Source organism: Sphaeramia orbicularis, chromosome 24, assembly GCF_902148855.1.
Source record: "Sphaeramia orbicularis chromosome 24, fSphaOr1.1, whole genome shotgun sequence".
In the NCBI taxonomy this organism is placed as follows: domain Eukaryota; kingdom Metazoa; phylum Chordata; class Actinopteri; order Kurtiformes; family Apogonidae; genus Sphaeramia; species Sphaeramia orbicularis.
Window position 1 is genome coordinate 34287377 of NC_043979.1, and position 19533 is coordinate 34306909.

Consider the following 19533-nt stretch of genomic DNA (forward strand, 5'->3'; position numbering starts at 1 on the left):
CCAATCGTTTGCTCAGGAACTCACCGGAAGTTTAATGGCGGCCATTTTTATAGATCTATAAAAGATAGGACAAGCGCGCTGTATAAGAACCTCAATGTACAATGGTTTAGAGCTCTGAGCTCATGCAGGCACCGCTGTTCAATGCGGAACGGAAGGGGAGTGTTGCATCGTTTGTTGGATGTTTTTATGGTTAGAAAGTCAAAATGTGTAACGGCTGCGTGCAAAAAGAGTACCCGGACCGGGTAAGTTGAATAATTGGGAAGTACTTTTTCAATTCTTGATTTGGGACGCGAAATTTAACTGTATTTATAACCGGATATGTAACCTTTACTGATGTGGTAGCCTAGTAAGCTAACTGTTAAGACGTACTGGTGTCAGAAAGTTTTGCTGTGCTCTGGTCCTCAGGGGAACACATGCCTGGAAAATGGATCTTACCTGATGAACTACCTGGGCTGTGCCAACTGCCACCAGAGGGACTTCGTACTCATCAGTAACAAAGCCACGGAGGATGAGGATGGAGAGGAGATTGTCACATATGACCGTAAATCTTTACTCTATTGCAGTGGTTCCCAACCTGTTTTGTCTCCTGACCCATTTTAACATCACAAACTTCTGGCGACCCCAGACTTTTTTTTTTGTTGTTGCTAAAATTAATTTGTTTTTGATCATGTAATAGTTTACTGTACTATGTTGCAAATAAACATTCATTTTAGATGACATTTAGGCTAAATTATTATGTATATTACACTGCTCTACAATTTCTTAGAAAATACCTGCTTCAGACATTAAATGTGCTAAATATTATATACTTTAAAAAGACGAATCAGAAAACAAATTACAAAAGTGCTGGTTAGCTCATGTTTTCAATATATATGATGGTGTGTTATTACACATATATGTTGGTTTATGTACATTTATACAATGGATTTATAAATGTTCCACTCGAAAGAACCTGAAAAGTGAATGTATTTTCATGTGCAGACACTGTTTTGAGGTAGATCTGCTAGCTCTGAGACAAACATTCCTTTTGAGTAAAACCCATTCTCTTATTAATTCTCAGAATTTCACATTTTGGTCCAAGACTGTGTCTTAGAAACTACAACCAACTACCACTTTTGACTTAATTTTTCTATATTAGTGACTCAAATTTGGTAAAGTTTAACTACTTTTATTATGCAAGCATTTTACTTGTAGAATAGTGTTATTATGGACAGAGATAGTAAATCCAGGTGAAGATTACTGCACAAAGTGAGAATTTGATTTTCCTTGGTCAGGATATGTACAGTCAGTCCAGCTTGGATTTCCAAGGCTGACAATTAATACTGAACAAACAGGAACTCAAACTATGAATTATGAAAGAGCTGCAGCATCTGAAACTGACCACAATGAACATTTGACAGACAAACAGTACCACAGTGCTTCAGTTTCAGCTTCACAGTTTGTCATGTCTTTTATGGATTGGGATTGTCTCTCTCAACTCACCATATATTTTTTATTAATACATTTTTTTTGTAATTTTTTATCAATCACTAGAAATTTCAGGTGACCCCATTTGAATTCCAGGCAACCCCATGTGGGGTCCTGACCCCAAGGTTGAAAAACACTGCTCTATTGCCAGCTATCGTCCACATACTTTTGGACGGGGGCTGTTTTTGTGGTTTAGACTCGAAGTTCAGAGGAAGCTCTGTTTCTGTAGCCATCTGTGGATATATCTATGGGTGTCTGTCAGAGTTGTCAAACTCATTTTAGTTCAAGGGTCACATACAGCCCAATGTGATCTTAAGAGGGCCGGACCAGTAAAATGATAACCTATAAATCAGGGGTGTCAAACTCATTTTCTTTCAGGGGCCACATTCAGCCCAATTTGACCTCCAGTGGGCCGAACCAGTCAAATAATAGCAAAATAGCCTATAAATAATGACGACTCCAAATTTTTTATATGCAAAAAATAAGATTAAATTATGAAATAATTTTCATTTTACAAACTATCCAAACAAAAAAGATGTGAATAACCTGAAAAAACTGAAATTTCTGAGGAAAAATAAGAAGAAATAGTAAGAAAAATTTGATCAATATTCTGCCTCAACTTATGATTTATACATGTGCATTATAGTTCAGATCTACCAAGGCACAAAACAGGCAGAATATTGTTAAAATTATACATATTTTTCTTTAGACATTTCAGGTTGTTCATATTTGTTCAGGTTATTGATGTTTAACTATTAAAAGATATCAGAGTTTAATGTTTGTTGCAATAAATTAAAGAGAAGAAATTGGACTTGCCATTATTTATAGGCATAACGTCATATTATTTTTTTCACATTAAACCAAGAAGAACATTTGGAGTCATTATTTCTAGGTTATTATGCTATTAATTTCGAGTTCGACGCCCTTGACTGTTAATATCTTCTGCGCTTTGCAAAGTCATCCCACGGGCCGGTTTTGGACCCTGGGCCGCATATTTGACACCTGTGCAATAAATGATGATAACCCCAAATTTGTTTCTGAAAAAATTAAATTACATGATGAAAATATTTTCACAATAAAATGTGAATAACATGAACAACTAGAAAATTAATTGAAATTTCAACAATGTTGTATTATTATTCAAGAAGGGGGAAAAGAAATATGATGCATTTTAGGTAAAATGTCTTGAATTGTTTTTCTTAGTTTAACCAACTTAATCCCCCACCCTTCCCACGTACATACAAACTACCATTAAACATGAATAAAAAAAAAAGGGGGGGGGGGGCAGTAATATAAATAATGATGTGGGTAAATAAATAAGGGACACTTTCACATGTTGTTTATAGTTTACAGGGTATATGATGTTATGGAAGGGTTGTGAGCCTATCAAAATACAAAAATAAGGGGTCTTATAACTTATGGAACTTTCTAATTGATCCCCTGGTGAAATACTTTTTTTTTCTTTATAATTTTAGGAAACATATCAGATTGCTTAAAATTTTTCTTTTTGTTTTAGTGTGAAAAAAGTAAAATTACATGATGAAAATATTTTCACAATAAAATGTGAATAACATGAACAACTAGAACATTAGTTGCAATTTGAACAATGTTAAGTCTCATCATTTACTCATGTGCATTCCAACCCACAGTGGATCTGTGAAAGCAAAAAGCATGTAATAACAGGGATAGGCCTAATACTGTTTTTTTGTAAGACAATTCTTGTTCATATTCTTTCAGGTTATTCAGAATTGTTGTGAAAGGATAGCTTGTAAATGTAAATATTTTCATAATGCATTAGTCAAGTTGTCATTATTTACAGGTTATTATGCAATTATATTACTAGTTTATTTGGTCTAAACATTGTAGTTAGAAATTCCACCTACCCTTATTTTGTTAGTCTCATAGCATAAGTTATATTTTTGGCCAAATTGTGATTTCTGCACAACTTCACACTCCTACCACTGCTGCTTCATTTTATGCAGATATCACAATTTGGCCAAAAATATGACTTTGGCTAATATGCTATGAGGCTAATAATTTATAATTCATCATTATTTACTAGCCCACCCTCTAAAAACCATCATCAAAGCTAATCCAAAATTCTTATTTGTCCTTCCAGATGTTTGCAAAAACTGTGATCATGTCATCGCCAGGCATGAATATACTTTTTCTGTTGTTGATGAATATCAGGTAAGGATCTTTTTTTTCTTTTAAATCTTATCTTTTACTTCTCTCAGTCACTTAAATTTTCATATGAAGTGTTCATATCCAGTTGTCTACTTCCTCTTGTAACATGCATGTCTTTTTATTGTTCAGGAGTACACTATGCTCTGCATGCTGTGTGGGAAGGCAGAAGACTCCATCAGTGTGTTACCAGACGACCCCAGACAATCTGCACCCCTCTTCTAGACCTCAGATGTAACTTCTTAGACCAACAACCAGGACTGACTCAGTTACTGTGTTGCTGACTGCTTGCATTATACAGATTCTATTAAGTACCCCATAATTAAGGGTCTCAGTTGTTTACAAACTACTACAATTTGATGATAACTGTTAAGCAGAAACTATGTTTTTTAATGAGAGTAAGTTTATAGCTGGAGGTTCCCCATAAAGACAATTAACAATCTACTGTAAATAAATTTTTTTACTCCTCAGAATTGTTACACTTTTCTGCTTTCTAAACACTTCACAAAAGCGTTACAAATGGTGTCTTCTTGGTTTGTTCACAGATGTCTTGAGTAAATGGCTGCTTCAGCTACATTTGACAAGTGATTTCTCTAGGAGTATCGAACGGTTTGACCTTAGACTTAGTGTCTACTTGTTCGGAATTTTAAAGTGGCACTGAATTATCCAGATCAACAGGAATGCTGCTTCTGAGGAAAAATATGTGCAACTGTGTATTAAAAGAAATACTCCTAAAAGCCTGACAAAAGATTATCTGTTTTTGCAAGGTTGACTATTATAACATTAAGAGGGACCATGGAGTTGTAAGTTTGGCATTGAATAATTTTTTTTTTTTTCTATCTTAAACACACTTTCTTCTCAGAATGCATTCATTAACATTTCTTTATGTAGGAAATGAAAACACATCCTTGCTGGTCTACATTGTAATGTATTTTGATCAGAAGCATTTCAATAAAAATACAGATGTTTCAGCGGATTGTACAAATGAATAAAAAAAAAACATTTGCAATGATACTCATGCATTTTTACAATACTTAAGTATGAGTGCACTTACATGTACATTCTAATATGCTGATGCTGTTTGCATGACAAATATTTTCTAGCAAAGGAAAGCACACTACTACATGGTGATATGCAAAATTAGCAATTCATTGATACATATTATAATAAATCTATCAGTTAAACAGGAGTGAGGTCAATATGGGACAGCATGCCCTGACGGTATGAATGCTGATGTTGGTATACTGCTTGTAGTGTTATTTACTATCATAGTGTTCTTTAGTGAATACATAATTTCTATTAGTGTATACCATTTTTCTAATGGTACATATCTACATTTAGCGCCGTTTTTACATCCCTCAAGTATTAAACAGAATCTTTTTGGTCTCATATTAGGCCTACATGGAGTGTTAAGAGGAGTGAAATGAGAGGTAAGTTGGCAATCTCAAGGTTTTCTCAACCTTTTTCTTTCCGTTTTTAAGCCACATTATCAAGTATTTTGAGACATATCCAACAAATGAATAAATAAATAAATACACTTTATCATACATTTTACATTACATACAGTACATTCCCTTGAGTAAATACCGTATTTACACATGCTATCAGCGTCTGGATGTTAGACAGTCTAGCGCTACAATTGGGATCAGGATTCAGTCATCGACTCGCTTTGCAGGAGCCTTTTCCATCGTGGATCAGGCCCCTCCCCCTGGAGCTGTGACCCCACTGACCCGGCCCGCTGGATCTGTCTTGTGGGTAAGCGTGGCGAGGAGGAGACCCGGAGAAGCTGGATGGAGAGCGGCTGCGTCCCTGGAGAACCCCGCCCTCACGGAGCTCCTGGCGGGAAGGGGAGGAACTGAGCGAGCGCTGCAGGGAGGAAGAAGAGCTGCGAGGGCGAGGAGGGGGGCTGAAGAGCATCCCACTGCGGTCCTGCATCAGCTGGGTCAGACTGGCCAGGAAGTCTGCGTCACTAGTGCTGCTGGCACGCACTCTTAACCGCCGCCGTCTGCAGAAGAAATACAGTCCATTAAGACTTTTAAAACCATTACCAATGCAATTTACAACAAATACATCCAGTATGGTGGTGAAATAAGTAAAGCACCTGATGTGGATATGGAAAAATATTAAGTGATGGTAAGCTTTTGCTGGGGGTGTTTTTCTGGTTTTTCAATTTGGCTCTAACGCCTTTATATTTATTTTGCAAATTGAGCTTTTTCTTGTATGAGGTGCAGAAAGTTTGATATTTTTTCCTTTTTTTAAATATTGGTTGCATGTTTGTTTTGCATTTTTCTTTTGTTACTGTGAGGCACAATAAAAAAAAAATGTCCCGTAACCACATTTAAAAGTGAGATAACTTATTTAGAATTTAGAAAAGTAACAGTAACTTCATAACTGAATCCAATCCTATAAAATTTTAGGAATTGTAATCAAAAACCAGCACATTTTAAGGCTTGACATGTAGACATTTTAAAGCGGTAACTGGCAGGAATGAGATGAAATTATCAATACAACACACTGAAAGGTTAAAGTGGAATTTTTGCTTAATCCTAAAAAAAATAATACTGCCTACGTAAGCTTTAAGAACCGGAGGAAAACCTGCAATACAGCCTAATTCGAAGCAGAAAAGTGAAATTTGCAGAATGTAACTCGTACCTGTTGTCCACACATGGGCGGATGGGAGGTTTACCAGGAGGAGGTCGAGGCAGAAACCTGCTCGTGAGCTGCTCAGGTAGAAAGGATGCACTCACAGGTCGGGGGATTTTACTTTTACTACCTGAAGAGGAGGACAGAGAGAGAGGATCTTCTCCTGCTCCGTCAGACCTGGAGCCCCGTTCTGAGGACAGCCTGTCTCTGGGTAAAGCAGACGGCAGGTTGTCACAGGACAGAGATGGGGAGGGTGAGTGGGTGGGGGAGCCGGGGACGGGGCTGCTCCAGCGGTGGCGTCTCTCTATGTTAAGGTCCCTGCTAGGAGAGTCCAGAGGGGTGCTGGGGTCTCGAACCGGGATTCTGCTCAGTCTCGGGGATGAGGGAGAGTCTCTTCTTCTGAGGAGAACCGGAGGTGGAGAGGAGGAGACGGTCACAGTGCTCTCCACAGCGCCTCCCGCTGTGTCACCATGAGGCTGCTGATTGGGCTCTGAGGAGCGGTCGGGCAGCCCAGAATCGCTCTCCGGGTCTCTGTCGTTTGTGAGATGAGCTGCGGGGCCTTTTGTCATGCTTGGCACTGGTGCTAATTCCAACCTCCTCCCTCCGTCCTTCAAGATTTCCTCTGGAAGCTCGTCAGATTTGCCGGATGGGGCTTCGAGTGGAATTACATCACTCTTCTCCTGTACAGGGGACTGTAACGCACCACTGGAAGACTGAGAAGAGTTGATTAAAAAAAAGAAAGAAAAAAAAAAAAGAGGATGAACAAGCTTGTAAGTCTGAGATAAATATTATGAAATGACTGTTTAGGAGAAGGTCGTTTAGGATTAGGTCTAATCAGAGAGCGAATCCATATTTAAAATGACTAAAACAAAAACTCTACTTAGCACCTCTGTTTAGTAACTGTATTTATTAAACTAAAATCAAATTGAATTTAATCAGTGTAGAGATACCTGCTTGGGATCTCATAAAACAAGAGGGAAAACTGTTAACCTTTGGCTGTTCTGTAATCCAGGTACACAGTGGGCAGAGTTTTCAGCAGCCATAATAGTGTCTTACATGTTTAAATATAGTTTGATGGCATAGAGTTCAATTTAACCTAAATCAGGGGTGTCAAACTCATTTTAGTTCAGGGGTCACATTAAGCCAAATTTGATCTGAAGTGGGCCGCACCAGTGAAATAATAATATAATAATATATAAATAATGTTAGCTCCAAATTTTCCTTAGAGCGAAAAAAGTAAAATTATGTGATGAAAGTGTTTGCATCCACCGACTATCCTTTAAAACAATGGAAATAACATGAATAAACTGAAATTTCTTAAGAAAAATAAGTGCAATTTTGACAATATTATGTCTCAGCTTATCATTTACACATGTACAGTATAACTTACAGATCACAGTGGATCAACAAATACGCAAAACATTTAATAACAGACAGAATCTTGTTAAAATTGTACTTACTTCTCTTAAGACATTTCAGGTTGTTCACATTTGTTCAGGTTATTCACATTTTTTGCGAAATAATACTTTGTTTTAGTGTAAATACATGAAAAAATTGACATTGACAAAGAGAAAAATTTTGTAGTTGTCATTATTTCTATGTTATTATGATAATATTTTACTGGTCCTGCCCACTTGAGATTGAATTGGTCTGAATGTGGAACCTGAACTAAAAGGATTGATAATATCCTAGTGTAATTTTTGCATTTCACAAATTCATCCCAAGGGCCGGACTGGACCCTTTGGCGGGCCGGATTTGGCCCCTGGGCAGGATGTTTGACATCTGTGACCTAAATTTAGAGTAAGAAATAGACTTAAGTTTAAGAAGTTGCCAGTCAATGAAATTATTTTGTACCAAACTTTAAAAGTAGCTCAAAATTAATTTTAAGTTGAACTAAGTTTCCAATCTGCTGCTTTCACTTTACCAATGACTAAATAATCGGATTCTCCTACCTGTTCCATCTGGGATCTCCCCATAATGACTGATGGCATTTGTCCCAGCATCCCCGGCAGCCTCCTGTGGCCCAGTAACCACGTGCCAGGCATGTTCATCTGCGACAGCACGGGGCTGCTGGGTACGGCTGTGGACTGTCCATCCTGTGGATCAGACGAGTGGTTCTCAGTTTCAGCAGGTGTGTGAGTTCCAGGCTTGTCCTCATGTGAGGCTTCAGCTGGAGGTTTAGTGGCTCCAGAACCACTCCCTTGCTCCAATTCCAGCATCACCCATTCCTGGGAATCTCCCTCCTGAGGAACGGGACTCAGGTTGACTGCGACAAAACCACTGCTGGCTGCGCCCTCCTCCGGGTCCGGCGTCGCCGTGCCAGAGTGTTCCTCGTTGGGCGTCCGATGTCCCCTCTCAGGGATGGTTTTCTCTCCAACATGAGAAAGGACAGGCCGCTGTTTGCCCAGGCTGCCAAAACAAAACACTAGTGTTACATCATGTTCTGCCTGTTTTATTAAAATACTACCAATAATTCATAGGTACAGAGTACTAACTAGGCCTCCAGGAAGCGTTCAATGGTGGGCTTTGGTTCAGGTGCAAGCCTCTTTTCAAAGGCTAGGCTCTGACTGTGCCTCATCCTTCGGAGCAGCGGTGCAGCTCGTTCCAAGAACATGGTCTCCGATCGCACTCTTCTCGGAGAACTCTGCATGGAGCCAGTGTTGGGACTCTGGTTCCCCTGATTCTGACTGTGCTCATCTTCACTCACCACCTGAAAGAAGACAAAAGTGTTGCAGTAGGACAGAGGTAGTTCTTGCACCACAACAGGTGCTTCTAGACCAAAGGAGCTCTCTCATGGTTCCAAAACTGCTGGAGGATGTTTGATGTCTGTGTGGAGAATAATGACTGAGCAAGACTTCAGTTCTTAGGCCATTGTCTGAAGGGTCCTTTTAGCTCCACACAGCGCAGGTACTTTCCCATCATAAGAAGAACCTCGAGTGATTTAAATGTGAAGTCCAGGGTATGTTCAATGCAGCAAGATTTTCATTTCTAAAACTCCTCTGTAACTCGTCAAAACATTAAATGTGTTGAAAATGAATGAAAACAGAAATGGGGCGCTATTAAGGTCCAAGCTTTACTGAGCCTATACATGTGGGAGGAAGTACAACACAATTTGAACTTCCTGAAACAACATATAAAAGTCTTCTCGAACACTTCCTCAGGCATCCACCACACAGAGAAGGAATTATTTATTAAATTTATGTTGCTATTTATGGAGTGAAGGCAAACAAAAGAAAGTCCTTAGGGAGCTATCCTCAGGGAGTTACCAGAACTATGTGGCCAGAATGTGTAGTTAACGATAGAAAGATAGAGGAGTGAACAAGTACAAAGTTGAAAAGGTCCTAGAGTCATTGTGTTCTAAGTCAGGAGAATAGGAGGTTCTTATTATGAATATCATATGTCTGAATCTAGCCTTAAATTACGTTTATGTTAAAAATCGAAAGAAATTATAGCTGTAATAAGTGTCCTTTATGCATTACAATACCTAAAAACAACTTGGCTTGTGTTTTTGTCCAATGAAATGGCTCATTTCATTTGGTCACATGTTGATGGTGTCATATATTACAAATGTTTCTTGTAGGTATTGTATTTCTAAAGATTTATAGAATTCGCTGACATAGCATGAATACATTATGAAACGTAGTTGAATTAATCCATTAATTTGTCTATAAACATGATTTCTCCCTTAGTCAAGGTTTTCATTGGCAATGCTTATGAAAACAACTCCTCCCATGATTCCACAGTGCTTCATAATGCATTAAACTACATCTTTTGTTATTGTTTTCAGTGAGGGAACCTAGCACCGGAAATTGAACAATGCAAATAACATTAAATGATGACCCGAACCTTTCTGATCACTGGCTGAGTGTGTTTGTGGTTTCGGTTGCGGTCCATCTCTTCCCACACATCTCCACCAGGTGTTGTCGGTGTGGGAATCGGGGGGCAGTTGTCAGCATCACTGAGGCGCTCCCCTTGCAGGACATCCTCAGTATTTTCCCTCTGTAGCTCGCCTGGCAGCACCGAAGCATTGGCCATGCTGTAGAGGAGAGGCAAGGTCATCCTGCAGCACTGACAGCTCAATTTAGAGCAGAGATTTCTCAGGGAACTGACTGTGCAGTTTCTAGACTAAAAAAAGCTTGTGGGTATATATTGAGCTCATATCCACCAGTGTGTGAAGGAAGTTTAATAGTAGAGCAACAATGAGCTTAAAGAAATTAAAAAAAAAATAGCTTTCTACCAAAAGTGACAAGGGTTTATTTACCCCAAGTATGCTGGTGTGAGGCGAGTGAGCTGCTGAGCTGTGGTTGCTGCGGCAGTGATGGTCAGCATATCCTCTGAATCACATTTCTCCCAGTCATAGGGGTCATTCTCCAGCACGTTGTGGCTCTTCATAGCATTGTCAAATACTGACATCAGAAGCTGTCACAGACAAAAGCAAAAAAAACCAAAAACTATGCGTCAGCATTTGACAGACAAACACTGCATACAAATGAAGCCAAATAGGACATTTCCAACCTGATAGTCAGGCTTAGTGAAGTAGTCCAAGGTCAAGATATGATCCAGGAAAGTGCTAAACTCTGAGGGAAGGTGTTTAAGCATGAGGCGATGGTCGTATGTCTCCTTCAGATTTCCTACTTGTTCCTATGTGAAAAGAAAGAAAGGAAGAAATGTAAGTTTTAAGATATACTATGATTTAGAAGAAGAAGAGGAAGCACATACTTTGTCTTTGATTTTCCTCCAGGGCAGCTGACCGACCATAAACTCAACCAGCATGTAGAAGAGAGACCAGAGGTCATCATGACGACCCATTTCCTGCAGATTCAGACAAATAAATTTGAGCAACACAGCAGATTATACATTCGTGGGAACAATATGCACTGAGTTCACACTCACCTTATTCTTATGAGCATTGATTGAAGCATATCTCACAGTTCCTCTAAAGCCTGCGACAGGACGAGGCTAAAGACAAGAAAAGAGTTTAGACAAATTACACTCTTCGTCCCAGGGTTAAATGATACAAAGCAAGGTTAAATATCCTTAATGATAAAGGTTACTATAACTATTTGAGTTGAAGGCATTTTAGCTCTGACTAATGAGAAACTATGCATTTAATCTTCATGGGATTTCATACATTAATGTCACACCGAGGTCACTGAGGTCATGCAGACATTATGCGATTCTGTCTGATGTACTGTTAAACACGTATAAATTACCTTTTAATATTCTATGAAAGATGTGATTTTTTGTGTCTTTATCTTAGTATTTCTACAAATCTTTGCCTGTGGTCCCTGTAGTGTTTGACGCTACCTAAACTGAACTCATGTTCACTGGTCAGACTAATGAGTCCAACACTGAAATTAGCATTAGCAAAAAGGGAAGAATTATTGTTAAGGCATTCCTTAGACTGCATTCATGAAAAAGGGGCAAGTTAAAACCATAATACCTCTGCCCATGGCTGTCACTGGCACAGAGACTCAGTAAACAGATAATCATGTTTTAAAATACTAGAACAACCTTGGCTTGCACAGTAAAAACAATGCTTTAGGGAAGCTGTTCACAGTGTACTTACTGGACGGACTTCTTGGCTTGAGTTGGTAAACTGTCGGGCCAAACCAAAATCAAGCATATAGCAGCATCTGCAGGTACTGGCCAGTCTTCCCATTGCAAAGTTAGACTGTAATGTATATAACAAAGATAAACAGGTTCAAGTATGTTACTAATAAAACATTTGTTATAAGAAAGGTAAAAATTCATGCATTAGGGAATATTCATGACATTGTGCTCTACACGTCCACTTACAGGTTTGATGTCACGATGCAAAAAGCCTACAGAATGGATGCTTTCAATGGCCTCTAAAATCTGCTTCCCAAGCCTCAAAGTTGTGGAAACAGAAAATGTGCCACGGGTCATGGTTCTGCGCAGATCTGCAAGGTTCCTCCCCTTCAACAGCAAAGAAGCACTGAATGTCACAACAATGATTCAGAGTGATGTGATAAATTTATCAAGTAGCAACGATGTGTTAAAATCTTACCTGAAGTTCCATCACCACATAATTAAACCGATCGTTTCTCCCACAGCCCACAAAGCGGCACACATGGTCTTTGCCTGTTTAATAGAAAACAGACATATCAGCTGTATTCCCAAATAATGTTTGTTTCTCAGCAGCAGATATAATATGATATAATACTATCTACTGAGTCTTATTACAGCGTTAGCAAGGACACATCATACATCACAGATCAGATTTTCCATCAGGTGTAACTCTATTATTACTACAACAAATCTGTAAACAAAGTTTTGAGTGACCAAAATTAAAATGTATTAAAAGCGATTAAACAGACATTCAAATAGTTTCTATCCAAAGCTGAGCAACACAGCATTAGTTCCATTTATCAAGTTTTTGCATCATGAAAAATACCTAGGTCATAAAATTGACACTGGTTCAAATGACTATCTTTCTTACTCAGGAAAAAAATGCAGCTTGGCGTTTGTTGTATTTTATTTATTGTGTGTCTCAAATCATTGCTTACCAGTAGTGCTAATTTGATTCTACTTGAAACTTTTTAGTCAAATAGAGCACACTGACACCCTTGTAAGTGTTGTTTTTCATTCTGCCCAAATACAGTGTATCGTTTTAATAAAACATTACCTCTGAAACATGTTTTATCTTGAGTTCATGTCAACAGAAGACAATATTTCAGCCTCTGCTCTCTTTGTCACTAACCTTGAAGTTTCTTCAGCACAGCTACCTCCATCTTCAGCACCTGCTTAGGTTGCTGAGCTGACTCCACCTTTAAGGCCACAGTGGCCTGGCTCAGCTGATCCAGAACCTCATAGATCTCCCCAAACCCACCACCACCTATCTTCCTCACCTGCAGATGGACATCATAGTGGAAGAGAAAGTTAGTAACACAGTCAACTTGAAGGTCTGGGGTCTTCCTCTTACTGCACTTCTGAAAGATACCAGTGTTGCTGCAAATGATTCGATTGGGAGATTTTTTTGCTCCTTCAGCAAACTTACCACTTTCCATCTGTCCCTCACTACGTCTGCCACTGACAGGATGTCTGTGTGCTCTCCAGCCCCACTCATCCTGAGTGCTCTCAGCTACACCCTGCACCTGGCATCAGTGACGCAAGCCTTTTGCTGGAAAGAGGAAACAAATTTACAAATGCATGTCAAATTGACACTCAACCATTTCACACCGCATGTTAATGTGCGTGCAGAGATGAACCCATACTTCTCATTATACTTACAGTTCCTGACAAAGTTGTTATGGATGCATTGAACAAGCTATTCAAACAAATTGGCTAGCAACTCTACTCGTAACCAAGGCTCATGTGAGACGTTAACAAACCCTATCTATTGCCATGCGATGGGAAGTGCTAGCATGGCATGGTTTACCCACAACCTAAACATAAACATTTATGTATCGTAGCGACAAGCACTAGTCCGACAGGGGTCAGCCTGTAAGCCTTCAGGAAGCTAATCCAGCTAACTAAATGACGGTGTTCAATGCGGCTCCGGTGGTCTATAAACAAGCTAACTAGCATGTTTACTAATGAATAACCACTATGTTACAAACCTCTCTCACCTCTTACCTTGCTTAGCTGCGACATTGCAATTCCGGTTAGTGTGTGCAAAAGTAAACCGTCTCCATGTTCTCGGTGTATTCTTAGCCGGTTAGGTCATTCTGTGATAATTTTAGAGAAGAGACATAGCCGACGTTAGCTTCGCAGAGCTAAGTTAGCCTGCTAATGGGGAGTGATGCCCCTCAAATGCCTCACAGTAGCGGTGGTGACGTCACACGGATAACCCCATCTGATTGGTCGACAAACTCCTGCATCCCCGACAGTGTGGGAATGCAGGAGTACTACTATGTAATAAGACAGAGGAAAGAGAGGGCACCGGTGACATCAAGATAATCACCATGTTTATATATTTAAGAGGCCAGCAAAGGATCACTGCATTTTACTGTCCAGTCATTCCAGATGCAGACTGTCACATGGTAAATAAAAGGACACTGGGGTCCTCAGATGTGTTTTATAGGGGGTGAATCCAAGTACATACCTTTAAAAACACATAAAGGTCGACTTTAAACTGCACATAAAACATTTCTGCATTTCTTGTTAAGGCTGACATGTGCTGACTTGGATTAGAACACACAGTTTAGCTGCACGTCATGTAAAAATTTATTCTGTAGTTAACCCTTTCGTGCATGAATTATGAGAGTCTTAATCAAGATTCTTTTTTTTCCTGAGTGTTTTTCTTCCTCTAGGCATTAAAAAAACAATGCGATTAAAAAAATTTTGTGAACCTATTTTTCATGGAGTTGCAAAAATGTCCACTCAGCTGGAAACCTTTCTTTTAATTTTTGATGTAAAGAAACATATTTACTGATATACTGTGTGAAAACTATGAAAGAAAAACATTTTTAATGCAGCTAATCTGTTTTCTCACATTTTAACAGATAATATGCAAAAAAAATCCTTTTTGTATAAAAAAAAAAAAAAAAAATGTTAATTACAGTCTAATAATAATAATAATAAAAAGCAACTGATTTCCACTCAAACATGTTACTGCAGATGAGGTTTATGAAGAACAGCAAAGTTACAGTAACGGTATGAACTACATTGTATGGGATGATACATGTTGGCTGATATGGAACTAAAACAACAAAACCCATGAATATACAAAAGAACAGTTGTAGAATAACTGTCCACTGGAGTGACCACTATGCATGAAAGGGTTAAATAGCCCATTGTAAACATTAAGGTTGTGTGTGCACCATTTAATACTTTAAAGCAGGGGAGTCAAACGCATTTTAGTTCAGGGACCACATACAGTCCAATATAATCTCAAGTGCACTGGATCAGTAAAATAATAACTTAATAACATACGGGATAAATAATGACAACTCCAAATTTTTCTCTTTGATTTAGTGCAACAAAATAAAATTAAATAATGATTTTTTTTCATTTACACAGTAATAATAATAATAAAAAAATTAATAATAATAATAATAAAATAACAATAATAATAATAGATTACATTCCTATAGTGCTTTTCAAGGCACCCAAAGCACTTTACATTATTGATCCATTATTCATTTACTCTCACATTCTCACTATCCTTTCGCTAAAAAATATGAATAACCTGAAAAACCCTACACAACCTGACATTTCCTCAGGAAAAAAAGTGTAATTTTAACAATATTATGTCTCAATCTGTCATTTATACAATTGCAATGCATTTTTCAGTAGATCTACAAAGGCTCACAACATTTAATAAGAGGCACAATAGGCTATTGTTAAAAATTTGGGGTGTGGACTTTGGAGTTGTCATTATTTATAGGTTATTACAGTGTTTTTCAACCTTGGGGTAGGGACCCCATGTGGGGTCGCCTGAAACTTCTACTAATTGATAAAAAAAAATCAAAACTTATCAATAAAAAATATTTGGTGAGTTGACAGAGACAATCACAATCCATAAAAGACATAAACTGTGAAGCTGAAACTGAAGCACTGTGGTACTGTTTATCTGTCAAATGTTCATTGTGGTCAGTTTCAGATGCTGCAGCTCTTTCATAATTAATAGTTTGAGTTATTGTTTGTTCAGTATTAATTGTCAGCCTTGTAAATCCAAGCTGGACTGACTGTACATATCCTGACCAAGGAAAATGAAATTTTCACTTTGTGCAGTAATCTACACCTGGCTTTTCTGCCTCCGTCCATAGTAATATACATTATATAGACTAAATGTCATCTAAAATTAACATTTATTTGCAACATAGTATAGCAAACTATTACAGGATCAACAACAAATTAATTTTGGCAAAAAAAAAAAAAGTCTCTGTTTTGAATGTCTGGGGTCGCCAGAAATTTGTGATGTTAAATAGGGTCAAGAGACAAAAAAGGTTGGGAACCACTGGGTTATTATATTATTATTACGTATACTGGTCTGACCCACTTGAAATCATATTGGCCTGTATGTGGCCCCTAAACTAAAATGAGTTCGACACCCTTGATTGTTAACGCTTTAAAACCTGACATGTCACCGCTAATGCACCCTGAGCACATGCAGTTTGGATGGCTGTAACTCTTTACAACAGTTTCTGAAACCTGAGATGTTGCGTTTTATAGGTTTTACCGGGCCATTATCATGATTTCACTCATGTCTGTACTAGAAGCTGGAGAAGAAGCTAATTTAGCAGTATTATAACATGCAGTAAATTGCAAATGACTGCTAGATTTTGAAAGTTCTCTGGAAAAATGGCAAAAGGACTCACTCACAGTATATTTTCTAACCTTTTCATGGCCAAAATGAGAAAAAAAAGTACAGATGGACCATTTTAGACTTAGCGTTTTAAAGGGTTAACATCTTCAGTATAGTATTTGCACTTTGAAAATTCATTCCATGAGCCAGATCGATACCTTTGGCAGGCCTGTTCTGGCCCACGGGCTGTATGTTTGACACACCAAGTCAGTATAATTATTTCCATACTTGCATTTCACATCATTATTTTATTTAATGGACTCATTTAGATGAAGACAGATATGACCTGTGACAGTATAAAACTTTTTTTTTTCTTTTAAATAGTCTATTTTGGGAGAAATAAAATGATGTCAGGGTTATGTCCTTCAGAAATAGTTGAAATTTTTACTTGTTTTAATGTTTGTTGTCAATGTACAGAAACAGCAGTGTAATAATAGTTGTTATGACTGTTTAAGAAAAAAGTTACTCATGAAAAAAAAACAATATTTTACAGATCACAGGTCAAACTAACTGCAGGCACATGATGATTTATGTGTTGGTTATATGTAAAGCACAGGTGTCAAACATGCGGCCCGGGGGCCAAATCCAGCCCGCCAAAGGGTCCAGTCCGGCCCTTGGGATCAATTTGTGAAATGCAAAAATTACACTAAGATATTAACAATCCTTTTATTTTAGGTTACACTTTCAGACCAATTCAATCTCAAGTGGGCAGGACCAGTCAAATATTATCATAATAACATAGAAATAATGACAACTCCCATTTTTTCTCTTTGTAAATATCAATATTTTCATGTATTTACACTAAAACAAAGTATAATTTCGCAAAAAATGTGAATAACCTGAACAAATATGAACATGAAACCTGAAAGAGAAATACAATTTTAACAAGATTCTGTCTGTTATTAAATATTTTGTGTATTTGTAGGTCCACTGTGATCTGTACGTTATAATGTACATGTGTAAATGATAAACTGAGGCTTAATATTGGTATAATTACACTTATTTTTTCAGTTTGTTCATGTTATTCACATCTTTTGTTTGAAAAGATAGTTTGCAGATGTAAATCTTTTCATAATGTTCATTTACTTTTTCGCTCTAAAACACAGAGAAAAGTTTGGAGTTGACATTTATATATTATTATGTTATTATTTTACTGGTTCAACCCATTCCACATCAAAACGTGGCCCCTGAACTAAAATGAGTTTGACACGCATGTTTTAAAGGATAGTTGGTAGATGGAAACATTTTCATTGCATAATTTTTTTTTTTTCACTCTAAAACAGAGAAGAAATTTGGAGTTGACATTATTTATATATTATTATGTTATTATTTTACTGGTTCGACCCATTTCACATCAAATTTAGCTGCACGTGGCCCCTGAACTAAAAAGAGTTTGACACCTATGTTTTAAAGGATAGTTGGTAGATGTAAACATTTTCATCAGATAATTTCACTGTTTTCACTCTAAAACATAGAGGAAAGTTTGGAGTTGACATTATTTATATATTATGTTATTATTTTACTGGTTTGGCCCATTTAACATCAAATTTAGCTGAATGTGTCCCCTGAACTAAAATGAGTTTGACATGCATGTTTTAAAGGATAGTTGGTAGATGTAAACATTTTCATCAGATAATTTCACTTTTTTCGCTCTAAAACATAGAGGAAAGTTTGGGGTTGACATTATTTATATATAACTATGTTATTATTTTACTGGTCCGGCCCACTTCAGACCAAATTTAGCTGAATTTGTCCCCTGAACTAAAATGAGTTTGACATGCATGTTTTAAAGGATAGTTGGTAGATGTAAACATTTTTATCAGATAATTAAACTTTTTTCGCTCTAAAACATAGAGGAAAGTTTGGAGTTGACATTATTTATATATTTTTATGTTATTATTTTACTGGTCCGGCCCACTGCAGATTAAATTTAGCTGAATGTGGCCCTTGAACTAAAATGAATTTGACACCCCTGTGCTAAAACATAGAAAAAAGTTTGGAGTTGACATTATTTATATATTATTATGTTATTATTTCACTGGTCAGACCCACTTCAGACCAAATTTGGCAGAATTTGGCCTCTGAACTAAAATGAGTTTGACACCCATGTTTTAAAGGATAGTTGGTAGATGGAAACATTTTCATTGCATAATTTAATTTTTTTCACTATAAAATAGAGAGGAAATTTGGAGTTGACCTTATTTATATATTATTATGTTATTAATTTACTGGTTCGGCCCACTTCACATCAAATTTAGCTGAACGTGGCCCCTGAACTAAAATGAGTTTGACACCCATGTTTTAAAGGATAGTTGGTAGATGTAAACATTTTCATCAGATAATTTCACTTTTTTCGCCCTAAAACATAGAAGAAAGTTTGGAGTTGACATTATTTATATATAACTATGTTATTATTTCACTGGTCAGACCCACTTCAGACCAAATTTGGCAGAATTTGGCCTCTGAACTAAAATGAGTTTGACACGCATGTTTTAAAGGATAGTTGGTAGATGGAAACATTTTCATCAGATAATTTCACTTTTTTCGCTCTAAAACATAGAGGAAAGTTTGGAGTTGACATTATTTATATATTATTATGTTATTATTTTACTGGTTCGACCCATTTCACATCAAATGTAGCTGAACGTGGCCCCTGACCTAAAATGACTTTGACACCACTAGTGTAAAGCCTCCTGTGCAGCCTTGGTTTCACTATGTACATGTGGGAAGCTCCGCACTCCGGCACACACTATGCGTAAAACAAACGCACACGGATATGGCAATAGGAGTGGCCAGACAATCGGATTGGACAACAGGATGTGAGTTGAGCTGTTTTGGGGTGAGGCGGTGCGTTTAGGGCTGCACAACTTTCTGCGTGTTTGCGCAGTTTCACTACTCCCCACGTCATCCGGATGGTGATGGTGCGTCTCTGCGCGCGCGCGTCGGTCGTAGTGCGCGTTTTATAG

General features: G+C 37.7%; 2 protein-coding genes across 2 annotated transcripts; one reads left to right on the top strand and one right to left on the bottom strand.

Annotated features, from left to right (window-relative positions):
- The first annotated feature begins 103 nt into the window (after positions 1 to 103).
- churc1 (churchill domain containing 1) lies at positions 104 to 4163 on the top strand. The gene is made up of 4 exons (XM_030128186.1): positions 104 to 242; positions 406 to 541; positions 3587 to 3657; positions 3784 to 4163. The coding sequence occupies exons 1-4, from the start codon at positions 204 to 206 to the stop codon at positions 3874 to 3876; spliced, it is 339 nt and encodes a 112-aa protein (XP_029984046.1). The 5' UTR covers positions 104 to 203; the 3' UTR covers positions 3877 to 4163.
- A 396-nt stretch (positions 4164 to 4559) lies between these two features.
- ttbk2b (tau tubulin kinase 2b) lies at positions 4560 to 14086 on the bottom strand. The gene is made up of 15 exons (XM_030128173.1): positions 13894 to 14086; positions 13316 to 13438; positions 13019 to 13166; positions 12326 to 12399; positions 12094 to 12234; positions 11864 to 11968; positions 11188 to 11253; positions 11014 to 11106; positions 10810 to 10935; positions 10556 to 10713; positions 10141 to 10330; positions 8790 to 9004; positions 8247 to 8703; positions 6304 to 7007; positions 4560 to 5656 (listed from the first exon to the last, which is right to left on the bottom strand). The coding sequence occupies exons 2-15, from the start codon at positions 13382 to 13384 to the stop codon at positions 5308 to 5310; spliced, it is 2895 nt and encodes a 964-aa protein (XP_029984033.1). The 5' UTR covers positions 13385 to 13438; positions 13894 to 14086; the 3' UTR covers positions 4560 to 5307.
- Between the last annotated feature and the right edge of the window lie 5447 nt (positions 14087 to 19533).

What these genes read in the sequence shown, in the direction of transcription:
- churc1 (XM_030128186.1), top strand. Translation starts at nt 204, where the DNA reads ATGTGTAACGGCTGCGTGCAAAAAGAGTACCCGGACCGG. An exon ending in AAAAAGAGTACCCGGACCGG is followed by an intron (nt 243 to 405) that starts GTAAGTTGAATA and finishes TCTGGTCCTCAG; the next exon opens with GGGAACACATGCCTGGAAAA. An exon ending in GGAGATTGTCACATATGACC is followed by an intron (nt 542 to 3,586) that starts GTAAATCTTTAC and finishes TTGTCCTTCCAG; the next exon opens with ATGTTTGCAAAAACTGTGAT.
- ttbk2b (XM_030128173.1), bottom strand. Translation starts at nt 13,384, where the DNA reads ATGAGTGGGGCTGGAGAGCACACAGACATCCTGTCAGTGGCAGACGTA. An exon ending in GAACGCTTCCTGGAGGCCTA is followed by an intron (nt 8,704 to 8,789) that starts GTTAGTACTCTG and finishes TTGTTTTGGCAG; the next exon opens with CCTGGGCAAACAGCGGCCTG. An exon ending in CGCCCATGTGTGGACAACAG is followed by an intron (nt 5,657 to 6,303) that starts GTACGAGTTACA and finishes TTTCTTCTGCAG; the next exon opens with ACGGCGGCGGTTAAGAGTGC.